Source organism: Equus caballus, chromosome 14 (assembly GCF_041296265.1).
Source record: "Equus caballus isolate H_3958 breed thoroughbred chromosome 14, TB-T2T, whole genome shotgun sequence".
In the NCBI taxonomy this organism is placed as follows: domain Eukaryota; kingdom Metazoa; phylum Chordata; class Mammalia; order Perissodactyla; family Equidae; genus Equus; species Equus caballus.
In genome coordinates this window covers 15,306,551-15,330,607 of record NC_091697.1, presented here as the reverse complement: position 1 = coordinate 15,330,607, position 24,057 = coordinate 15,306,551, and the positions used below count along the sequence as shown (strand labels likewise).

General features: G+C 46.7%; 1 protein-coding gene across 1 annotated transcript in view; it reads left to right on the top strand.

Annotated features, from left to right (window-relative positions):
- Positions 1-24,057, top strand: part of LOC138917421 (myosin phosphatase Rho-interacting protein-like) — a 98,578-nt gene that overhangs the window by 73,636 nt on the left and 885 nt on the right. Inside the window, exons 2-5 of the mRNA XM_070233681.1 lie at positions 12,100-12,173; positions 14,095-14,160; positions 17,086-17,122; positions 23,148-23,309. Coding sequence (XP_070089782.1) covers positions 12,100-12,173; positions 14,095-14,160; positions 17,086-17,122; positions 23,148-23,309 — 339 coding nt within the window. The remainder of the gene's footprint in view (positions 1-12,099; positions 12,174-14,094; positions 14,161-17,085; positions 17,123-23,147; positions 23,310-24,057) is intronic.

Here is a 24,057-nt window from a genome sequence, read left to right as displayed (position 1 = left end):
TTTGCCGATGTTGAACCATCCCTGTGTCCCTGGTATGAATCCCACCTGATCATGATGTATGATCCTTTTGATGAATTGCTGAATGCCGGTTGCCAAAATTTTGTTTAGAATTTTTGCATCTGTATTCATGAGTGATATTGGCCTGTAGTTCTCTTTTTTTGTGGTGTCCTTGTCAGGTTTTGGTATCAGCGTGATTTTGGCCTCATAGAATGTGTTAGGAAGTGTTCCATCCTCCCTAATTTTTTGGAATAGCTTGAAAAGGATAGGTATTAAATTCTCTCTGAAAGTTTGGTAGAATTCCCCAGGAAAGCCATCTGGTCCTGGGGTTTTATTCTTTGGGATGTTTTTGATTGCTGTTTCAATCTGTTTCCTTGTGATTGGTCTGTTCAAATTGTCTGCCTCTTCTTGAGTGAGCTTTGGGAGATTGTAGGAGTCCAAGAATTTATCCATTTCCTTTAGGTTATCCATTCTGTTGGCATATAGTTTTTGTAGTATTCTCTTATAATCCGTTGTATTTTTGTAGAGTCTGTTATTTCTCCTCTTTCATTTCTGATTTTGTTTATTTGAGCTTTCTCCCTTTTTTTCTTTGTAAGTCTGGCTAGTGGTTTGACAATTTTATTTATCTTCTCAAAAAACCAGCTCTTTGTTTCATCGATCCTTTCTACTGCCTTTTTTGTTTCAATAGTATTTATTTCTGCTCTGATTTTTATTATTTCTCTCCTTCTGCTGACTTTGGGCTTCATTTGTTCTCTTTTCTCTAGTTCAGTTAGATGTACTTTAAGGTTGCTTATTTGGGATTTTTCTTGTTAGTTAAGATGTGCCTGTATTGCGATGAATTTTCCTCTTAATACAGCTTTTGCTGTATCCCATATGAGTTGGTATGGCATGCTATCATTTTCATTTGTTTCCAGGTATTTTTTATTTCTTCTTTAATTTCTTCAATGATCCATTGCTTGATCAGTAGTGTGTTGTTTAGTCTCCACATCTTTGTGCCTTTCTCAGCTTTTTTCTTGTAATTAATTTCTAGCCTTATAGCGCTATGATCGGAGAAGATGCTTGTTATCATTTCAATTTTTTTTAAATTTGTAGAGGCTTGCCTTGTTTCCCAACATATGTTCTATCCTTGAGAATGTTCCATGTGCACTTGAGAAGAATGTGTATTCAGCTCTTTCAGGGTGAAGTGATCTATATATGTCTATTGAGTCCAATTGTTTTAGTTTATCATTTAGCTCCATTGTTTCCTTGTTGATTTTCTGTCTGGATGATCTGTCCATTGATGTGAGTGGGGTGTTGAGGTCCCCTACTATTATTGTGTTGTTTTTAACATCTTCCTTTAGGTCTGTTAATAGTTGCTTTATGAATCTTGGTGCTCCTGTGTTGGGCGCATAGCTATTTATAAGCGTTATTTCTTCTTGATGAAGTGTCCCTTTGATCATTATATATTGTCCCTCTGTGTCTCTCTTTACCTGTCTCATTTTGAAATCCACTTGGTCTGATATAAGAATTGCAACACCTGCCTCTTTTTCCTTGCTATTAGCTTGAAGTATTGTCCTCCACCCCTTCACCCTGAGTCTGTGTTTGTCCTTGGGGCTGAGGTGTGTTTCCTGGAGGCAACAAATTGTTGGATCTTGTTCTTTAATCCATTTTGCCACTCTGTGTCTTTTTATTGGAGAGTTCAATCCGTTCACATTGAGAGTGATTATTGATGCCTGTGGACTTAATGCTATCAATCTATCGCTCATTATCTTGTTTTCCCGCGTTTCTTTTCCTGTGTGCTTTAGACTACCCATTTAATACTGCAATTTCTTATGCTGGGTTTCTTAGATTTTTCCTTATTTATGATTTGTGACTCTGTTCTGTACTTTATTTTAGTGTCTACCTTGAAGTTTGTATTTCGAATCTCGTGCATAATATAGTCTATTCTCTGGTGGTCTCTTACTTACTTGACCAATACTGATTTAGACCCTTTGCTCTTCTCCTCCTAAATAATTATTTTCATTTTTATTCCAACTCGTCTTATGAATTTGTAGTTAGAGTGATAAGATCGTCCTTACTTTGGTAGTTTCCTTACCTTTACCTTAATGCTATAGTTGAATATTTGATTTCCTGTTCTGGTTCTATCCGTCGGTCTCCCTAGTCTGTGGATTGTGTCCCCTTTCTCCCTTTTTTCTTTCAGGTATGAGAGCCTTCTTGAGGATTTCTTGTAATGGAGGGCTTTTAGTTACAAATTCCCTTAGCTTTTGTTTGTCTGGAAAAGATTTAATTTCTCCCTCATATCTGAAGGAAATTCTTGCTTGATAGACAATCTTGGCTGAATATTTTTATCTTTTAAAGCTTCAAGTATGTCACTCCATTCTCTCCTTGCTTGTAAGGTTTCTGTAGAGAAATCCGCTGACAGTCTGATAGGGACTCCTTTATAGGTTATCCTCTCTTTTTTTCTTACTTCCCTGAGTATTCTTTCCTTATCCTTCCTTTTTGCCAATTTTACTACTATGTGCCTTGCAGTAGGTGTCTTTACATTGACAAATCTACGAGATCTGAAACTTTCCTCTACACACATTTCTCTGTCAATCCCTAGATTTGGGAAGTTCCCTTCAATAATTTCGTTAAGCACACTTTCTGCTCCATTTTCCTTTTCCACATTCTCAGGAATTCCTATGATCCTTATGTTCTTACTCCTCATTGAATCTGTTATCTCTTGGAGATTTTCCTCATTTTTTTAAATTCTTAGTTCTCTTTCTTCCTCTGTCTGGAGCCATTCAGTCTGTCTACCTTCAATTATGTTAATTTTCTCTTGTATGGTGTCTACACGGGCGTTCAGGGAATTCGTATTCTGTTTTATCTGGTCCATTGTGTTTTTCATCTCTAGTAATTCTGTTTGATTCTTCTTTATGATTTCAGTCTCTTTGGTGCAGTAACTTCAGAACTCGGCTTGTTTCTCTATCTTTCTCTCTACCTCATTGAGTTTTTTGATTATAGCTGCTCTGAACTCATCATCACTTAGTTTACCTAATTCCAAGTCCTCAGGATTTAATTCTATGTTTTTATTGTTTTCCTTCTGGTCTGGGGCTTTTATAAATTGCTGGATGGTAGAGGAGCGGCTTTTTCACATGGTGGTAGAATTTGGTTGCAGTTACAGCCTGTCGCCACTAGGTGGGGGTCGAGAGCGGCATGTTATGAGCTCTCCGCCTTGGGGCAATATGGCTGCGTCCACTTGCTTTGCCGGGAGGGAGGGGCTGTTACTCTCACGCGCCGGTCTGGGTTCAGATCACTTCTGTTCTCTGGTCTCCCGAGGCCCTTGGTTTATGGGGTCCCCACGGACGGAAGCTTTGCCCCCGTCAGCAGGTTTCCACTGAACCAGCAGCAGGAGTCCTGGGTGATCCCGGGTCGCGCAGCCCCTACCGTGCTCCTTCCCGACCCGTGCAGCAGCAATCGCAGACTCTAGGTGAGGGAGCAATGTTCTCTCCTACCGTTCCAGCGCCTCCAAGGCTGTAAGTAGGGTTTATGATCTCCGCCTTCTTGGTATTGTAGGTCTCTCACGTGCTGGCATTATGTTTATTCTCTGAAATTCAGTTTTTCCAATCCTTTGTTGTATTTTGGAGGGGAGAGAATCCCGGGTCAGCTCACCCCGCCATTTTGCTCTGCCCCTTTTGACATATTCAATTTTCTTAATAGTTATAGGGTTATATTCAGATTATCTGGGGTTTTTTTGAGAAATTGGTCCATTTCAGCTAAGTTGTCAAATTAATGTTTGTAGAATTGTTCATAATATTCCCTTGTCCTTTTGATGTCTACAGGATCTATAGTGGTATTTCCTAATTTTAATTTGTGTCTTCTCTCTTTTTTTTGGTCAGTCTTGCACGAAGTTTATCAATTTTATTGATCTTTTCGAAGAACCAGTTCTTCGTTTCATTGATTTTACTCTTTTTCTGTTTCAGTTTAATTGGTTTCTGCTCCTGTCTTTATTTCCTTCTTGGTTTGGGTATATTTTGTACTTCTTTTTCTAGATTCTTGAGGTGGGAGCTTACTGATTGGAAACTTTTCCTCTTTTCTAATGTAAGTGTTTTAGTGCAATAACGTTCCCTCTCAGGACTGCTTTAGATGTGTCCCACAAATTTTGATGTCATTATTTATTATTTTTGTGTGTGAGAGGAGGATTGGCCCTGAGCTAACGTCTGTTGCCAGTCCTCCTGTTTTTGCTTGAGGAAGACTGTCACTGAGCTAACATCTGTGCCAGTCCTCCTCTATTTTATGTGGGATGCTGCCACAGCATGGCTTGATGAATAGTGCTAGGTGTGCACCCAGGATCCGAACCTGTGGTTCGAACCCTGGGCCACTGAAGCGGAGTACGTGAACTTAACCACTGCGCCGCTGGGCCGGCCCCCAATATGTCAGTGTTTTTTTAAATCTCCTTTGAGGTTCCTTCTTTGACCCAAAGATTATTTAGAAGTGTATTGTTTAGTTTCCAAATGTTTGAAGATTTTCCTGTTACCTTTCTCATACTGATATCTAGTATGGTTTCGTCGTGGTCTGAGAACATTGATTTTAGTTCTTTGATTCTATTGAGATTTGTTTTATGGCCCAAGGTAGGATCTGTCGTGGTCTATGTTCTGTGGGCACTTAAAAAAAAAGTATAACCTGCTGTTGTTTGGTGGACTGTTCTAACAGCTATCAATTAGATTCTGTTGGTTGATGGTATTGTTGATTGCTCTGGTTCCTTGCTGATTTTCTGTCTAGTTATTCTATGAACTATTGAAAGAGGAATGTTGAAGTCTCCAACTGTAATTGTGGGTTTATTTTTTTTTCTTTCTAATTCTGTCAGTTTTTCTTCACAGTGCTTTGCAGATCTGTTATTTGGTGCCTATACATTTAGGATTGCTTTGTCTTCTTGATGAATCGAGCCTTTGTGATTATATAATATTCTTTCTGTCTCTTGTCATTTTCTTTATTTTGAAGTCTACTTTGTTACTAACATAGCAACTTTGCTCTCCTTTAATATTTGCAAGATGTATCTTTACCATTCTTTTACTTTATCCTGTCTGTATCATTATGTTTGCAATGAGTTTCTTGTAGACAGTGTATAGTTGGATCATTTTTTTTCATCTACTGTTTCAGTCTCGGTCTTTTAATTGGCATGTTTAGACTATTTACATTTAATATAATTATTGATATGTTAGGCTATAATTATTTTTTATTTGCTGTTTGTTCTCTTTGATTTTCATTTCTCTTTCTCCTTGAATTTTTTTTCTTAGGGTTTGATTTTTTTATGATAAATTTTATATTTATCTGTAGTGATTTTTTCAGTATAGATTTTTTAGTGATTGCTCAAGGCATTACGTTTTATACATATATATATATAGTTTATCACAGCCTACTAGTGGTGTCATTTTACCTGTTCAAGGAAAGGGAGTACCTTTTACGTTCCTTTACCATTCCCCATGTAAGTGTCTTAAATGTTTCCTCTACATAATTTAGAATGCACCAGACACTGTTGTAAGTTTTGCTTTAGTCATCAAACATAATTTAGAAAACTCAAGAGAAGGGAAGCCTGATGACATGTATTTTTGCCTCCTGTATTCTTGCTTCCTTTATGATGATCCAAGGTTCGTTCTTTTATCATTTTCTTTCTGTTTAGAGAACTTCCTTTAGCCATATTTTTTACGGTAAGTGTGCTAACAGATCCTCTCAGTTTTCCTTTGTCTGAGAATGTCTTAATCTCCCTTTCTTTCCTTAAGGGTATTTTCCCTGGGTGTGGAATTCTTGACAGTTTTTTTCTTTCAGCACCTGAAAAGCATTGTGCCACGTCCCTCTGGCCTCCGTGGTTCCCAATGAGAAATCTGCTTTAATTATATTTGGTTTTCTCTTATCTATAAGCTGTTGTTTTCTCTGACTACTTTCAAGATTTTATCCTTGTCTTTAGTTTTGATATTTGTTTTTGATATTAATTAAATTTCTGTCTTGGTGTGGATTTCTTTGGAGTTTATCGTTTGGAATTCACTCAGCTTCTTGAATTTATAGGTTGCCACTCTTGACAAATTTGGGGAGTTTTCAGCCATTCTTTCAAGTGCTTTTTCTGCCCTAACCCCCTCTCCTTCCAGGACTCTGATGACAGAGTTCCACAAGTTATAGTCTCACAAGTTCCTAAATGCTGTTCTTCTCATATTTATTTATTTTTTTCAGTTTGTTTTCTCTCAGCTGTCTGAGTGGGTAATTTTTTTTTAAAGATTTTATTTTTTTCCTTTTTCTCCCCAAAGCCCCCCAGTACATAGTTGTATGTTCTTTGTTGTGGGTCTTTCTAGTTGTGGCATGTGGGACGCTGCCTCAGTGTGGTTTGATGAGTAGTGTCATGTCCGTGCCCAGGATTCGAACCAACGAAACACTGGGCCGCCTGCAGCGGAGCACATGAACTTAACCACTTGGCCACGGGGCCAGCCACTGAGTGCGTAATTTTTATTGTTTTGTCTTCCAGTTCACTGATTCGTGCCTTCGCTCCCATCATTCTGCTGTTGAGCCCATCCATTGTGCTTTTTATTTCAGTTATTGTATTTTTCAGTTTCATAATTTGTTTGGTTCTTATATCTCCTGTTTCTTTACTGAAGCTTTCTGTGTTTTCATTTATTTCAAGCAGGTTCATAATTTCTTGTTGAAGCTTTTAGCATGGCTGCTTTAAAATCCTTGTCAGGTGGTTCTGACACGTCTGTTACCGCCATGTTGGCGTCCATCGAATGTCTTGTTCATTGACTTTGCAGCCTTCCTGCTTCTTGGTATAATGGTGATTTTTCTGTTGAAACTTGGACATTTTCACGTTATGTTGGGTGACTCTGGATTGCGTTTGATCCTTCTCTTTCAGTCAGCTCTTTCTCACACTGCTCCAGCAGGGAAGGGGGACCACTGCCTTTTACTTTCAGGTGGAGGTAGAAGTCCAGACTCTCCACTTGGCCTGCACTGACACCTGAGGTGGGAGGTTCCTTGGTACTGCCAGGGGAGGTGGGAGTTCAGCTCCCCACGTGCCCTCCTCCATCATCACCCCAGCAGGGAAAGGGAGGGGGCCTCGGAACTGCTGGGTGGGAATGAAAGTCCCAGCTCCCTATCTGGCCTCCTGACCCTTCCCTGGCAGGGATGCTAGGGCACCTCTGAGCTGGCAAGGTGGAAGTGTAGCCCTTGCTGGTCAGGGTGGAGCTGCATCTTTTCTGTGGTGTGTGTCTGGAGTAGGGTGGCTGTTGTCTGAGAGTTCTCTCTCTCACCCAGCTGTCCCTTGCCTGGTGCTTCAGTCAGAGAGAACAGGCTTTTATTGGGGCTTCTTTTTATCTGTGCTTGTTGGCACTTTTAGGTTGCTGGCTCCTGCAGTCCCCAGTCTGGGACAATGAGGCAAAAAGAAAACCCAGGACACCATACCTCCATGTCGTTTCTCAGGTTCCAAGGTTCCCAGCCCATCTGCCTTTGTCTCTCCACCTTTCAGTCTTCTTAGGTTTGTCTTATGTACTATGTCCAGGGTTTTATTCGTACTTAGTAGGAGGAATGGACAAAATTACGTCTACTCCATCTTCCAGGAAGCAGAAGTTTCAGGGAACCATTTTCGAAAGGGCTTTGGGGTGAGGAGTATGCCCGGACCGCCAGCAGCCTCTTCCCAGAAGCCAGCCAGGAGTGCAGCCTCCAGTTGATTGGGTCTGTGAGGGGAGGCTGAGTTTAACTGAAGGGAAGTAGCTCAGAGGACACTCTTGTGTGGTCACTTTTATGTGGGATCTGGACCAGTGTGCTTCCTCTGGGGTGGCCTGCTTGAAACAGAACTCAGTCCTGTCCTTTGGATCTTTACTGCTCAGCTCCTCGGTATCAACAACAGATCCCTGCTTCTCCTGTCCCCGTCTCTCCCTCAAAAGACAGAAACAAAAACAGAAACCCCAGCCACCCTGTCAGAAAACAACAAAGCTAGCATACCACTAAGAGTTTCTAGACACGCTCCCCTGTGCCAGCTTCCTTTTGGGTTGTCTGTTGAGAGTCTGTGTGTCCGTCATTATGGGGCTCTCAGGAAGAGAATGCCTTCAAGCCTGTCAGAGGCCCCTCTCCAGGACAGACGGTGAGGCCTGAGAGGGAGCAGTGCTGCCTTACAAACTGCTTGTGAGCCTCTGGTCCTGTGGGGACAGTGGCTCTGGGGGGCACTTCTGGACTTAGCGCCACGGCCGGGCCTGCTGCTGGCGTGTTTAGACAGTCAGAAATGGTGGGAGAAGCAGCAGCACTTCCTGGGAGGCCCTTCCCACGCCTGTGGGCTGAGGACAGGGTGGCCGGCTCAGGACCACAGGCTGTCCTGGCGCTGGGCTCTCGGGCATGTGGGGTGGGTTCCAGTCCTGGGGCTCGCAGTAGAGGTGCTGGGGAGCTTGAGGAGGGAAGCAGCAGGAGCGGCTTTGTGTGGTTAGGTTGGCTCCTTCCTCACCAGCCCTTCAAACGCAGTCATTCCTGCCTCTGTGCCTTTGCTTTAGCTGTGCCTGTGCCCAGAGAGTCCTCTCCACCTCAGGCCGCCCTCCTGTGTGGTGGGGTTGGGGGTCCTCACCTCCTTCACGGTCATTTGCTCAGTTGGATGGCTGTGCAGGGTGGCAGGTACCTCCCTGTCTCCTGAGGAGGTAGAATGGCCCAGTAGACATCTGGAGGCTCTTGTCATCCAGCTGTGGGCACCAAGTCAGCCCTTTTAGGAACTCTTTGCTCCACCCTCTACCCCGTCAGCCTGCGCCTGCTGCCTCTTGCTCCCTCTCTGGCCTCTGTGCCTGGCACGTTCCAGCTCTCTTCCTACAAACCAATGGACTGGGTCACTGCCCTTTGGAACCTTGTCCCTGTCTCTTTGAATGAAGTTTCCCAAATCTGGCTGTGGGGGCAGAGTCACTTGAAGACTTACATAGTGACCCCCCCAGTACCTCCCCAGATTTGGCTTCCTTAGGTTTGGGAAAAGGACTCTCTATTTCCTTTGGACTGTGAACCCGTGAAGGTAGGAGCAGTTTCTCATTTATCTCTGCTTCCACAGACTTTTTAAACAGCTTTATTGAGATGAAATTCACATATCATACAGTTGATCCATTTAAATTGTACAGTTTGGTGATTTTTAGTATATTCCCAGAGATGTGCAACCATCACCACAGTCGATTTTAGAACATTTTCATCATCCTGGAAAGAAATCCTGTACCTCTTAGCTGTCATTCCCCAATCCTTCCATCCCCCTGGCCCTAGGCAGCTGTTGTCTGCCTTCAGTCACTGTGGGTTTGCCTTGGAAAATGCTCTTGATAGAACATACCCACTTCCCAGCCTGCTCCTCCTCCCAGAGCACGTGTTTCTGGCCCTATGCCCGGTGTTGACCTGGCCTTCCTATGTTTCTATACAACCTGCCGACCTGGAAGGGTCTCCCTTGGGGTGATCTGTATAAAGAAGTCATGGCCAGGGGCCAGCCCTGTGGCATAATGGTTAAGTTCAGTGTGGCCGGCTTCAGCGGCCTGGGTTTGCGGGTTCCGATTCCAGGTGTGAACCTACACCAGTTGTCAGCCATGCTATGGCGGTGACCCATATATAAAGTGGAGGAAGCCTGGCACAGATGTTAGCTCAGGGTTAATCTTCCTCAGCAAAAAAAAAAAAAAAAGAAAAGAAAAAAATCATGGCCAATCGAGGTGGGTGCTGGCAGGCTCCCTGCTGTACAGCACATGGGGGCTATGCACACAGTCAGCTGAGTATATGTTTGTTGAGTGAATAAGGACACCAGTGGTGGGCCAGGGTGAGACCAAGACTGGGTTCTGAGGGAACTTGTGCTAGCCCTTGGGTCTCCCACTGCCGCTTTTGGGGAAAGCCCAGATGTGGCTGATAATGTGAAGCTGTCTCAAAGCCCTGCAGCCAGAGACTGGGAGGCTGATGTACAATAAAAGCTGGACAGAAATGGAGGAGACATGACCTCGTCGTCCAACTTCCTGGTTTCACAGGTCACGGAACTGCAGGCTGAGGGGCAAAGTGGGGAAGTCACCTGGCCCAGGATACACACAGGGGGTTGTCCTGCCCCAGTGCTGACCGCTCCATCCTGTGTGCAAGCTTTGATGGGGTCTGATAAGTGTGTGAATCCCTGAGTGGTGCGGGAGAGAAGCCGAGCGTGCTCACCTGCCTGGGGATGGCTGGGTGCTGCTGGTGTTTGCTGAGAAAACAGACCTCTACTCTCTTTGCTTCTGCTTTCCCAGGCAGAATTTCATTCCACATACCCCATGGCCCTCCTGGGTTGTGTCCCTCTAACCCCTGGTTACCTGCCAGTGCCCACTCTTGTGTCCATCAAAGCCAGTCTTTCACTTTCTTCAGGCCTCTCCATGCCCCTTGCCCGAAGCCCCTCCTTACGTGCCCTGTTCACATTCACAGGGAAAAACCATTGCTTTCCTGGGGGGCCTTGAGGAACCTGCAGAAGCCAAGAAAAGAGAGTTCTTCTTGGCAGATGGTGTGTGACCTCTGGCAAATGACCTTTCCTCTCTGAGTCCACAGATTCCAGGCTGCCAGCTGAAGAGGTGTGACAGGGCCTCCTGGTTTGGAGAGCATTGAATAAAAAGCACTTTCAGAGGAGCCCTTAGGCTCACCCGGAGATCAGTGTGTGTGTCGACAGCAGGCAGAGGGTTTGGGCTTTATTTGTGTCCTGCCCTCCAGAGGGCAGTGGACAAATTGGCCTGGTTGTGCCTTCCCCGCCCTTTCTCTCCAGCTGGCTCTGGCTGAAAAGGGGGGTGGAGTCAGAGTGGCTGTCCAGATCTTTAGCTCACGCTGAGCTCCGACTGCCATGGTCTTGGGGGAGGAGAAACTCTTTGGATATAAAAAAATATAATCATAGCTAACATTGATTGAACTCATAGGCCAGACACTGCTCAGTGTGTTTTTCTGCTATGATTTTTTTTGAGATATAATTCACAGACTGTAAAATTCACCCTTTTAAAGTATACAGAGTAATTTTTAGCATATTCACAAAGTCATACAACCATCTCCACTGTCTAATTCCAGAACATTTTTATTACTCTGAAAAGAAATCCCTTACCTGTTAGCAGTCACCCCGTATTTCCCACTCCCTCCGTGTCGTGCACCCATCAGTCTGCTTTCTGTCTCTGTACATGTACCTGTTCTGGATGTTTCATAGAAGTGGGATCATGCGCCATGTGGTCTTTTGGGTCTGCTCTCACTTAGCATAATGTCCAGGTTCATGCATGTGTTAGCATTGTCAGTACTTTGTGCCTTTTTATAGCTGCATAAGATTCTGTTGTGTGGCTAGGCCACCTTTTGTTTATCCCTTCCTCTGATGATGGATGTTGGGGTGACTTCCACTCTTTGGTGACTGTTTAATAGGGCTGCCATGAACGTTCACGTCTGCGTTTTTATTTGAGCACCTGCTTTTAGTTTTCTTGGGTGTATATACCAAGGAGTGGAATTCTTCACTTAACCTTTGGAGGAACTGCCAGACTTTTCCACAGTGGCTGCACTGTTTTCCATTCCTGTGCTGAGTTTTACTTGCATTGTGTCATCAGTCCTCACATAAGTTTCGTGAGGTGTAGATATAATTGTTATCGCCCCCACCTTTCAAGTGGGAGAACTGAAGCTCAGAGGGTTTCAGCCCAGGGTCGTACAACCAGGAAGTCAACAGTGGTTTGGCCCACGCTGGCTGCCATCACTGAAGGGGTCTCTCTTCTCCCAGGCCCTGCTTTGTGCCATTAGGATGAGGACTTTTGACTGTGTTGTTCGCCTGGCACACATCGGCACTCAGATGGTTATTGAAGAAAATGCCGTTGTTTTCTGATCTTGGTGGCTCGAACAGGAGCTTGAAGGAGGCATCTGTTTCCTAGGAGTTCCTCTACTCTGCAGTTTTTCAGACTTCCACTGGGTTTTGCATTCTCCTCTCCACACCAGATGCTGCAGACCTCCCACAAGTTTCTTGCTGTCAGACATCTCTCTTGGAGACTCAGCCTGTGGCTAGGGCATGAGATGCATGGAGTGTGCTAAGCAGAGGTGACTTGTGTTTCCAGAGAGTGTTTGTCATTAACTTGGCTGTTGAACCTGTTCTCTCTCTCTTTGGTCCAAGACCACTGATGATCTGCTCTCCTTTTACTCCTCCAGGCAAAACCCATTTACGCTGGCTGCTCCTGGCTCCAGATGGGACTCACCTTGACAACCCAGTGCATCGGTCTCGGGTAAGGGCGTCAGAGTGAATTCTCAGGGTGGGAGGGACTGGAGAAGGGCCCATCTAAGGGCAAACTGGCCAAGTGGAAGAGGGAGATAGGGAGCTGGACAGTGGGTTGTGGGATGGCAGGATGAGCAGGGAACCCCCATTTCATGAGCTCATAGGTGTTTGCTTCAAAATGAGGTGCTCTCATGTGGTGCCACCTGTTTCATGGGTCCTCTTGACTGTAGAAACAGTTAAATGGAAAAGGCAAAAGAGCAGTTTGGCAAATGTTTGTATTATGCTAATTAGGTTCCCAGTTCCTTCAGGGCCAAGGCCCTGCCTCCTGCAGCTCCCCTCTTCCATCCGGTGCTTCAGGCTGGGCGCTCAGCAAATGAGCCTAGTGAGGGGTTAAGGGCCTCAAGGGCCAGCATTGCTTTTGCCTCATCTCTCCTGGGCACCCCAGCCCAGGACAGGTCCCTGCTGTGCACAGGCTGCTGGGAGCAGTGAGATGGTCAAACCAACATTGTCCCTGACCAGTGGTTTGTTCCTCTGCCAGGGAGCCCCTTTGGATTTGACTCCAGTTAAAACACATGCTTTCCTTTTCCACGGGCTTGCTTCCAAGTGCTGCCACCTGCACCCTCTAAATTGCTCCATCTCTGCTTCCTTCCCATCCCTGGCTCCTCCAGAGAGCTTCTGCCCTGCCTCTTGGTCTCTGCTGCCCCCAGCCTGAATGCCGCACTCTGGGGTGGGGGCCACAGTGCCCCACAGACCCTGCGTTGTATCTGGGGTGTTTGGAATTCCTTCTGGAATGGATTTTGACTTTAAAACAGCAAGTAGGAGTCTTGAAAATGTTTCTCAAGAAGAGTCCACGTGGCCTCTCCCTGGACACCAAGGGCAGAACCAGCCCTCTACAGGTCCTCTTTGCAAGGCCGTTTGAGTATCCTGTTCCTGCCACCCAGGCGGGAGGACCACAGGGGTGACTGTGTTCCAATGACTTCAGCAACTAGGGAGCAGTTCCCCTTCCTGTTTTATATTTAGGTCATACAGAATTGCCATCTCCAGCTTCTGATGGGAAAATCATTATTATAAATGATATAATTCTGGCCCAAAGCAGAGCATGGTATTTTACTTAGTTCTTGTGGCCTTATTGCCAGAAAAGTACGAATTTTGTTGGGCTTTTTGAAATGTTGAAAATAGGTCATGGATCCTCATAATGATCTTTGGGATTCAGGGACCAACAGTCTCATGTTCTAGACATGTTTTTCCCCCACCAAAAGGAAGGCGTCTATCTTCAGGTCCTTGTTGTTCTGCTGTCAGTGCTGTCGGCCCACTGTTGGCCCCCAGCAGCTGGCCTTTGGGTGGGGAGTAGAGGGGGTACTCCTTGCCGGTTCATCATTCCCGGACGTTGGAGTTGTTCCTGCTGCTCTTGCTCTTTCTCAGGTTTGATTTTTGTTAGTTTGCTCCTCCTCAGTGAGTACTGGAGCCCGGCTGTCTTTTTCCCTGTCTCCCACTCCCTGTGGATCATTGGAACAACGCTTTTATAGCAGATTGTTTCAGAAGTGGGGAATTAGTGCCTGGCATTCTCAGGTTATCCCATATCATGTCAGATAATTCATCAAATAAATACTGACACATGTTAGTCGATGAAGAATACAAAAAGGTGACCAACACACCATCTCTTCTCCCGAGGAGCTTGCAAATTAAAATAAACCAGGTGTCTCGTTAAATCTCCTTAACTCGTGTGGAATCGAAGTGGGTGGTTTGGGCCTCTCCCCTAGCTAGCACATCACCGTTCTTCACCATGGGTCCCTCTTTTCATGCCGTCTGCCCTAGCAATGGAAGCTATGGAACCAGCGTTCCGTAAATACAGATTTGTCAGACACAGGGACTCAGGAAGCAGAGATCGCAGCCAGAGCCCTCCTAACCACTCACTCTATGCTCCGTTGCAGAAATGGCAGTGGCGGTTCTTTATCCTCTACAAGCACGGCCTCTTGCGCTACGCCTTGGACGAGATGGTGAGTGTCCTCCTCTGCCCACTCCCCGTCTCCAGCCTTTGCCATGCCCCTCAACTCAGCTTCATCTGCGTCGTCTCTGAGCACAGCAGCTGTGTGCTCTTCGCTTGGGCTTCTGTTTGGGAGCCTGGAATTTTTTAAGAACTTGTGGCAGCTTGTAGAGATGGTCCTTAGAACTCAGACCTTTAGTTTGAGGCATGTGTAGTGGTTGTGGGTGAGAGTAAGTAGTGAGGAAAGAAGGCCCTTCTGTTCAAGGCTGATAGGAAGTGGACTCGGCAGAGCGCTCCTAGGCAGAGAGAAGTGGAGCAGGCTGTGGACCTGTGGGCAGATGGGGGCTGGCTCTGGGTGTGTGTGTGGAAGTTGAGCACACGTGCATTCACGCACTGTAATCCCAGGACTGCCTCTCAGTTCCGTTGCTGTGATTGGTCTCACTCATCCCATTCGGTTTTCAGAGGCCTCCTGGTCATGGGGTCAGTGTTCTTGTGGTCACTAAGCTGTGGCATGCGGGCTCCTTCCTGCCCTGCTGCTTACTTGGTTTGCTTCCTGCATCCTGGGCTGGACTAGTATTTACTGCTGTTGGTCCAGAGGCAAACCTGAAAACCAAGCAGGGGGAACGTTCTGGCTCTTTCTCCCTCCCCCCCCCCCGCCGCATTTCATCTCCTGACTTTTTCTCTGAAGGAGATTAGTCTCTCCTAACTAATCTGAAGTATGACTGAATTCCAAGCTTTAAAAGGGTTGAAGATGGAAGATTTGATTACCTTTTCCTGTTCCGTTTGAGTGTGTGTGTGTGTGCATTCACGTGGGCAGCATTTTTCAATTGGGACTGTCCTAAAAAACATAGTCACACCGTGTAAAATAGGTTGACTCCCCCACCCCCCACCCCGACGTCATATCTTTGCTGCAGGGTTGAGAGCAGACTTCTGGAAGTGTGAGCAGAGATGACTGTCCTCTCCAAGGACCTTGTGGACTATTGGGACACCTGGATTTTAGGGGGGTTATTAAAGCTCATATGTGAGTAGGCCATAATTGGGTTGTTTCCACACTTGGGTCCTAATCTTTGTGATATGTTGCTTTCTCTGTTTTGTTTCTGGGATGAGTTAATGGGTATGATATCTAGGTATGGAATTAGTAGGTATGATACTCAGTTCTATATCGACTATCACCTCATTGGCTCCTTCTTAAAAAGAATTTTCTTCCTCATTCTTCCTGGTGAGACTATTTCTACAACATGGATGGGCCACAGAGAGTTTTTGCCCTGGAAACACCTGTGGTCTAGAGTAGTTTGAGATGACTGGGTTGAAAGTGAGTGCCTATGGGGTGCTAGAATTCCTAGAGGTGGGAGCAGGCAACTGCTGTGCTTGGACCCTCAGTTCCTTTCGGGGAGGAAGCAGGCCTGGAGGCAGACCCATCGCTGCCTCTCTGTATTCTCCCCACTTGGCCATCCGTCATGTGAGCAGTAGTCTTGGGGTGGGAGCTGGGCTCCTATGAACCTTGAGGTTTCCTTTGTCCTCCCTGTGCCTGGCTGACCCATTCTGAAGTCCCACAGAGACTTACAATAGAGAAGGGGCCCCCAAGTTGACTGGATTGCATCCAGGCTGGGCTGAGCCATGAACCATTCCGAAAAACAGAGTTGCTTGGACTTATCCTTGGAGACTGATTATTCTGGTTAGGAAATCTTTCTCTAGGTCTAACTGGAGTCCAGCGCAATCCATTATTCCCTTCAGCTCAGTTGCACAAGCACAAAGATGGTCGCTCTTGGGGACGCCTTTGTGTCGGCACATGCTGCATCCGAGAGCCACTCCAAAATGATGGAGGCTGCTGAGCTGTGAGTAGGGACACTTGCAGTACACCGTGGTCTCCCAGCAACCTGAGTGTTGGTTGGGTATTATTTCATGTGCTGCTAGAGCAGAGGTGGGACTGTGCCAGCGACGTGGGAAGAGAAAGAAGTCCTAGGAAAAACTGGGACTGCAGAGAGCACATTGGTGGGGGATGCCTAGGATTGAGAGTTTTGGGAGTCCCCCTTTCTGGGAGATGACTTTGGAGCTGAAGAGACTGAATTGGTGAGCCAGTTAGTACTAATCTGCCCAAATTGGGCGGTGCAGATACCCTGAACCTGCAGGGAAGGAAGTGGCATTATTTCTTTGAGTGAAAGAAACAGTGGCAGTTGCATTGAAATACCTTTAAAACAGCGTTTCAGGCATGTGAGGGTTTTCCCTCTTGTGCTAGGAAGGTCCTGTGAGGAAAGTTGCAAGGAAGCATCTGGGCTGCACTTGAAGAGAGGCTAGGTGAAGGAGGCAGTCAGATACCAGCTGCCCAGTGGCCAGTGTTAATGGCCATTGCTGTAGTGCTTGTGGGCAGGCTCCTTCTTGCAGGGGCTGGAGGGGCCTTTGCCGCGCCAGTGCTCGGCATCAGGCCTTGTTCTTCATGGCCGCTCCCTGGATGAGCACAGTCCAGAATCCTGGAGCTCCAACCCCGCGGTCAGCTCTCCTAAAGCCTAGACTCCCGCCTTGGCCTGGCCAGTAGAGTCCTGAGACCCGGAGCAGGAGAACTTTTCAGGCAGGCTTGTGTGTGAACTGAATTCCAGCCATGCTGGAGGTTTTCTCTTTGAGTGCCCAGAAGTAGAAACATGATCCTCAACTGGGGATGTTGTGCCTCCCAGGGCCACCTGCTAATGTCTGGCGTCCTCTTTGGTTTTCACAACTGCACAGTGGTGGAGGGGGTTGCTACTGACACCTAGTGGGTCGAGGCCAGGGATGCTCTTAAACATGCTGCAATGCACAGGACAGCTACTCACAACCCAGAAAGATCCAGCCCCAAATGACAGCAGTGCCAAGGCTGAGAACCCTGCGTGATCTGGTCAGTGGCTTAAATTATTTTTATTTTTAAAAATTAAAATATGTTTGACTTGCTATCACCCGTTCTTAACAGGTGTGGAAGGATTCACCGTCAGATTTCTGGGAGAGAGGTGGGTGATGGGGCAGGGTTAGCCTGTTGGCTGGTGTGCTAAGTGCCTGGTGTGGAATGGGGATGGGCCTATTCCTGGCATGGAGGGGTTTCTCTGGGCTGTCCCTGCACATCCGGGTGACCACAGGGCTAGCAGAACTGCTTATGTGTGCTTTTACCCAGGGAGCATGTAGGTACCACTCACGTCCCTTGGCATGCTCAGACCACCGTTCTTATATAATGGCCCCATCTTGGGTTTGGTCTCCGAGGGCAGCAGCTCTGAGCAGTCTGTAGCTACTGCTGATCCTACCTCTGGTGACAAGCTTAGCTCCAGCCCTCCCCCTTCCCAACCCACTCATCCCTCTTGAGCTGATCTACTGAAGTAATAAATTGTAAGATTTTGTGGCTGGGCTGTTCCCTTAAAGCTTAGTTATAATCTGTTTCAAATTGTTGCTTGACTTTTGTACAATGTTACTATTTGTTTTCATTTTATTTGTTTAAATGTTGTCTTACTAACTAGTTTGTGACTTCTTTTCATTGTTGGGCCCTCTGATAGTTCTTGGTATCTCTCTGCGTTGTCTGGGCTGGGCTTGGGTGGCACAAACCTAGTAAGTATTTGTTGAATTGAACTACTCAACTTTGTAAATGCATTGCTGCAGAATTTCTGCGTTCATTGTGGGGTGAAGGTGGGACCTGGGATGCTTCTGGAAGAGAAGTTAGGTGCGTCACATGTTGCATCTCTTAGCGGTTCCTCAGCTGAAGGGAGAGTGACCTCCAGAGGGTTCCAGAGAGCAGAGTGGGGAAGGTTGTCTTTGCAGGGCTGCCCCACCACCCCCCGGCCTGGCTGGGACTGAGCGAGGGTCAAGGTGGTTGTCAGAAGGCCCTGGAGGAGGCGCAGGACTGCAGTCCCTGGGGTGGTGCCTGCCGCAAGGGCTGCTTCGAGAGGCCTTTCTGCCTGGGGCCCTCTGCTAGGTCTGGGGCCTTCAGGCCTAGTGTGGCTCCAAGGGCTGACTGTTGCCTTTCTCTTCCAGGAGGCTCTGAGATGGGACTAACCTTTGGAAGTCACTTTTCCTTTTTTGGGAAATTTTTTTCTCAATACACCCACATACCCTGTAACTGGTGGGTGTGGAGAAGAGGCAAATTCCCAAAAAAGGAAATTTCCTAAATGCAAGTTGAGGTGAGGTGGGCTCAGGGCAGCCTCACAGACAAGTGGGAGCCTGAGGAGTTTGGCTGGGCCTCTGGTTCTTCAGGAGTGGATGGAGTGAAGAATCTAGAAACCCAAACTGCTGCCTCTCTCCTCTTCTGTTTCTCCCCCTGTAATTTGCCCACTGTGCCAAATTCTGCCACTTCTCTTTGAGCTTTTGGGGGCTGATGTAAAGCTAAGGTCTTAGTGGTCAGAGCCCAAAGGCCACTAGAAGGCTTTCCTGGAGAAGCACCAAGTCCAGAGGGGAAACAGGGCCTCAAGTTTCAGGTGGAGCACGCTGGGCTTAAGGCTCCGAGGCTCCACAGGGGGCTGCCCCTGATGCGCTCTGCGCAGCCTGGTCTCTTGCTTTCATGTTCTTTTCCTTTTCCTTCCTGGAAGCCAGGCAAAAAGCTGGTCTAAGGTGTGTTTTTTCAAAAGAATTCTGGTAAAATATATGTAGCAAAATTTATCATCTTAACCATTTTTAAGTGTACAATTCTGTGGCATTGAGCACATTCACACTGCTGTGCAGTGTCCATCTGCAGAACCGGAACTCTGTCCCCATTCACTGCTGAGTCCCCAGCATCTCTCCCCCAGCCCCTGGCAACCACCATTCATTCTACTTTCTGTCTCTATGAATTTGACAACTCTAGGGTCCTTTATAAGTGGCATCATACAGTGTTTGTCCTTCTGTGTCTGGCTCATGTCACTTAGCATTATGTCTTCAAGGGTGATTCGTCTTGGAGCATGTGTCAGAATCTTCCCTTTTGATAAGTTGTGCTGGATCTAATACTCTCGAGCCCTGCCTGCTCTGAAACACACTGACCCTTGTCTCTCTCACGTGGAAACTGGAGAGGTTGTACCCTTGCTTCCGAGGCAGGTGTGTGGTACTGAGGGCTGCCCTTGACTCTGTGAGGCTTCTCTCCCTCCTCTGCCTTGGGAGTCAGGACAGACCAGAGCTGCACGATTTTGTCGGGGCCGTGCTGCCAAGGACCTTAGCTCAGTTCACATCTTCATACATAATAGGGAAAACACTTTTAGCTCTTGGCTGCGTGCCTGTTTGGAGGCGACTGTGGGTTTGTCCGCCCCAAAGTATGTGAAGGTCCAGCTAGAGAAGTTCCTCTGGTGTCTGTGCTCACAGGTAAAGCACGGGCTCGGTCTGCGTGCTCTTCAGAGGATGCCGAGTATTAGCCATTGGGATTCTGGCTCCTTCGGGGTTTGCTTCCTGCAGGAGGGAATCCCTGAGGTTACTTTGATCTTAGGACCTTTGTCCACTTCGTGCTTGATGGATTTCAGCTACTTCTGGTGTTGTGTCAGCCCTGAGTAGCACACAGGTGCCCAGGGCCCTAGGAGTGTGTGGAGGAGGGACAACACAGCTCAGCTCGACTGCCTCCAGGAGCTGTCTTTGAGACTTTCTCCTCCTGTGCAGCCAAGCCCTCCATCCCCCATGTCATCGTTCTGCAGACATACCCCTGCGTAAGAATATCCTGAGGGCAAGGCCCAGGTATCCAGTTTAAATAGCCACTCCCTGTGATTTTCAGGAAGCACCAGCATTTGAGAAGCCCTGCTTTAAGCTCTGGTTTTCTTTCCCCAGTGCAGGCTGATGTGTCTGATTCATTGGTAGCCAGGGTGGCATGCTCTCCAAAACCAGGATTCGCATGCTCTTCAAGGCAGTGGGTGGTTGGGGAGTCACAAAGTCTTCTGGGAGGAAATAAGGGCGTTGGCCACCTTCCTGCTTGTCATGGAGATTGGGGAGGAGCCGCGTGCTCTGCCCGGTGCTCTGTGTTGGCTCTTCAGGCACGATCTCTAATGGGGTCCTCGCAATGACATTGCTTGATAGATATTATGTCCATTTCACAGGTGAAGGAACTGAGGCAGAGAGATCGTGGGGTCACTCAACTTATGAGTGACAGAACTGGGATTTGTAAACAGGCGAGATGCCTTCTAGGAGAATGATGGTGTCTTTTCCCCCAGTGGTCCCGTCCTTCACTGTGTCTAGTGATGGCCCAGCCAGCCAGCATCTGCTGCATGCGTGCAGGAGGGGAATGGTGCTGGCAGAGGGCCATGCTGGGCTCTTGGCATCCTGCCCACCACCTGGCTTTGTCTGTAGCCGCAAACTGGCAGCTACAGTAGTTTTCCTTATGTCTTAAATCTCGTTGAACTAAATTAACTTCAGGCTCGCAGTCTGGGTGTATGAACATATAGTCAGAGGTGTGTAGAAATCAGAACAATAAGGAGTCCTGTGCCTGTCTGAGAGGCAGAGGAACTTCCTCAGTCATGGGGAACTTTCATGTTCAAAGAATCAGGGTGGGATGGGGAAGCAGAGAAGATGTTTTACGGATTAGTCTCATGTTTTCAGAATTACTTTTAAATTGGTTGTGTGTCTGGCCTTGCTCTGGGCTTTGTGCTCTTCCACAGGGTTTCAGCCTCCAGGTGCCAGAGCCCGAGGAGTGTCGAGAGAGAGCGCTGGTTTGAGAGTCCAGTAAACGTGGATTTTAAGCCTATTCCTCTGTTTCTGGCCGAGCGGCCTTGAGCCTGGCCCCTTTCCTGCCTGTTTTCCCTCAACAGGAATCTCGTGGGATGATTGTCAGTCCCACAGTCATCTGCATTTCCTTCTTCCCCCTCTACTCAGCTGCTCTCTCCAGTCCTGTGCTTGCTGTGGTAGTAATGGGAGTTTTAAAAATAACCCTGGACTCGACAGTGTTTTCTTCCGTATGCTAGCCCCGAGAGCAGTGTGGGGCTGTTGAAGAGGGACATGAACCCTTGAGGCCCTCAGATGAGCATGTGCCTCCGAGGTTTCTGGGTGCTGTCAGACACAGGCTGGAAACCCTCTGTCTTTAAGGGGGATTCTGCACAGAGCTTAATACAAGTTTTAAAACTGATACAATCTGGTGCTACTTTAGTTGAACCCCTCCTTCACACGTACAGCCCTACCCAAGCTGTAGTGAAGAATATGCCCTGACTGGACGGACCTCCTTCTGCAGCTGAATTATCTAGGTGCCTGAAGTGCTGTCCATGTGCCTGCGTGGGCAAGGCACCTCTTCTTGTGTCAACCATTTAGTTAACTTATTTTTGCAAAATAATAAACTTATTTTTTAAACGTTTTCCAGTGTTGGCTGATACATGAATAACACCCATCTTTCTAGGTAAACTCTGAGGCCTATGTCTCAGAGCTGATGAGGAGCTGATGTTTTTGAGGAAAAGTGGAGAGTAGCTGGGAGGCAGGAAGGGGGCCACTGGCCACTCGGTGGGCTGGGCCCGTGTGCTGGCTGTCAGCGATGGCACCGCCAGGGAGTGTTGAGGAATCAGGGACCACCAGGGGTGCCGAGAAGGTGATTCAGGGTGTTGAGGTGTTTCACCCCCGCCTGCTTTGGTTTTCTGCACACAGGGGCCTTAGATGAGTCTGTTAGCTCATCGTAGCTTAATCGTGACAATTAACCATAGTTCTCACCTCTTTGGGAAGAATGTTGTAACAACTAATTCCTCCATGACTCTTAAGTATGTGAAGGTAAAATATCTGAAATATATGTTATGGATGCAAGGGCTTCCTTGGCTGGAAGATCAGATACTGATGCAGTCCTGGGGGAGTCGGAGGTAATCTCTTGAAGGCGGTGGGAGTGGATGACAGGATGAGGGCTGGGTGCTGAGGGGCCCTGAGCTTCCTGCAGGCCACTTTGCCTTAGAGCATCTTTGGGCCAACTGTAAGGTATTTTGAAATGTTATAAAGTCGCTGAGCCAGGCATGGCAAAGGTGAACCAGGTGGGATTGGGAACTCTTCGCAACTGGCAGCGGAATCCTGTTGTCTAAAGTTCGAGGGTCAGCAGTGAAGCAAGTGGTTAAGGTGGTCTAAACTGAAAAAGCTATTGCTTGGTCCTGCAAATTCTATGTGAGGAATTACATGAAAAAAAGAACACTGAAGGCGGTAGAGATGACAGTATCTTGCTTTTCATTGCAGAGGAAATATAGGCATTGGATATTCAGTGAAATACAAATTCTATTGCCATTTGGCTCTCTTCGTCCTTTCCCTGTGAATTTAATCATTGGAAGATACAGTGTGGTGTATGTGTCCATTACTGGGTGAATCAAAATATACAGAGAATCATTGTTAAAAGGTCTAGAGTGCAGACGTTGCTTTAAAACCAGAGCACCTGCTGATTCTGATGTCAGTGCTCTATGGGGTTCGCTGAGACACTGAGGGAAAGAGTTAGTGCTTCGACAGCCAGGACTTGTGTTTGCCTTGACATCCAAGTACAAGAACTTGGGTCAAAAAGCCAAGCAGCACTTTTGTTAGTTCCACCTCACATCATGGAATGTTTATCACATTTATTGTCACGACTTTACAACTTAGCATCAGAATACTGAACTTTAACGACGTTGTCTAGTTCTGGCTGTGTCAGGACTCGGCTTTTGGTTAACTATTAGGAAGCCAAGTATTTGAAAGCTCTTATTTGTGTGACCGGTTTGCCGTTAATAGGTATTAAAAGCAGGCTGGCAGGACAGGAAGGAGGTAACCGTTATTCTCTGCAAAGTAAAGCATAAAGTGCCCTCAAAGTGGCCCTAAACCTCTGTGAGAAAACCTTGAGGAGCTTTCATGGGTAGAGGCAGTAAAGAGGGAATGACAGCTGACTAGAATGACGTGACCAAGACAACAAGGCAAAAAACTCAGCACGTTGTCTTGCTTCCTTTCAGATGCTTCTGTGTTACATCCAGTCCTTGGCCTAATGTACGTCCAGTGTGTTTTCTGTTTAGAAAATCATTCTGTATTTATACAATGAGTTGCTTTTTAGAAAATTGCATGTTCTTCACTTGATACAAATGCACAGCTTGAATCATTTTACTAACTCTGGTCTTTGGTTTAAAACAGGCTTGCTTGAGATTTCAAGAGAGGGCATGATGTCGCCTTCCACTTTAACCCGCGCTTCAGTGAGAACAACAGGAGAGTCATTGTTTGCATTACAAAGCTGGATAAAATCTGGGAAAAGGAAGAAAGACAGGCAGTTTTCCCATTTGAAAGTGGTAAACCAAAGTAAGTTATTGCTACTATGAGATATTGAAAATGTCTGTTGCTCATGGGACTCGCTCGAAACCACAATGCACTTGAAATGAATTTTCATCAGCTCTCCTGAGACACCTAACTAGGACATCTCCTCCCCATCCCAGGGGACCAGGCACTGCAGGCTGGAACAGGGCCAGGAGTGGCTGTCGTGCTTGCGGCCACCACTCTGAGTTTAAGCTCTTCTGGAAATGAGAAAAATATCATCCTTAATAAAAAAAGGCAGAAAGTCTTTACGGTGCAGTTGGACTAAAACTCGCTTCCTTAAATCAACATAGTTGGCACGGCAGTCAAAACTAAAATCTTTTTTTTAATTCTAAAATGAATACATGCCTGTTTTATGAAAAAAATTATACATTTTCAAAGTGGCTAAAAAGTCCTCCATCCTTCATCCCTTCCACCATCCTCACAAAAGTTGCAACTTGGTGAATATCTTTCCAGTATTGTCTACGACACACAGCACACTTTCTGTTTTTAAGTGCTGCTTCAAGAAATATTTCCTAGGCCCTCCCTGTTGGGCCGTGGTTGGCTGTAGAGTGGACAAAAAAACAGCTCGACTGTAAGCTCCTCGAGGGCAGGGAGCGGAGGGACCCTGTTCTATATCTGGTGGACGTCTTTTCCTCCTGAACATTGTTACCCAATGGTATGTCATTGTTTATATATGTGATAATTCAACCGGTACTCTATTGATGAAAATTCGGAATATGGAAAATTCCAAACA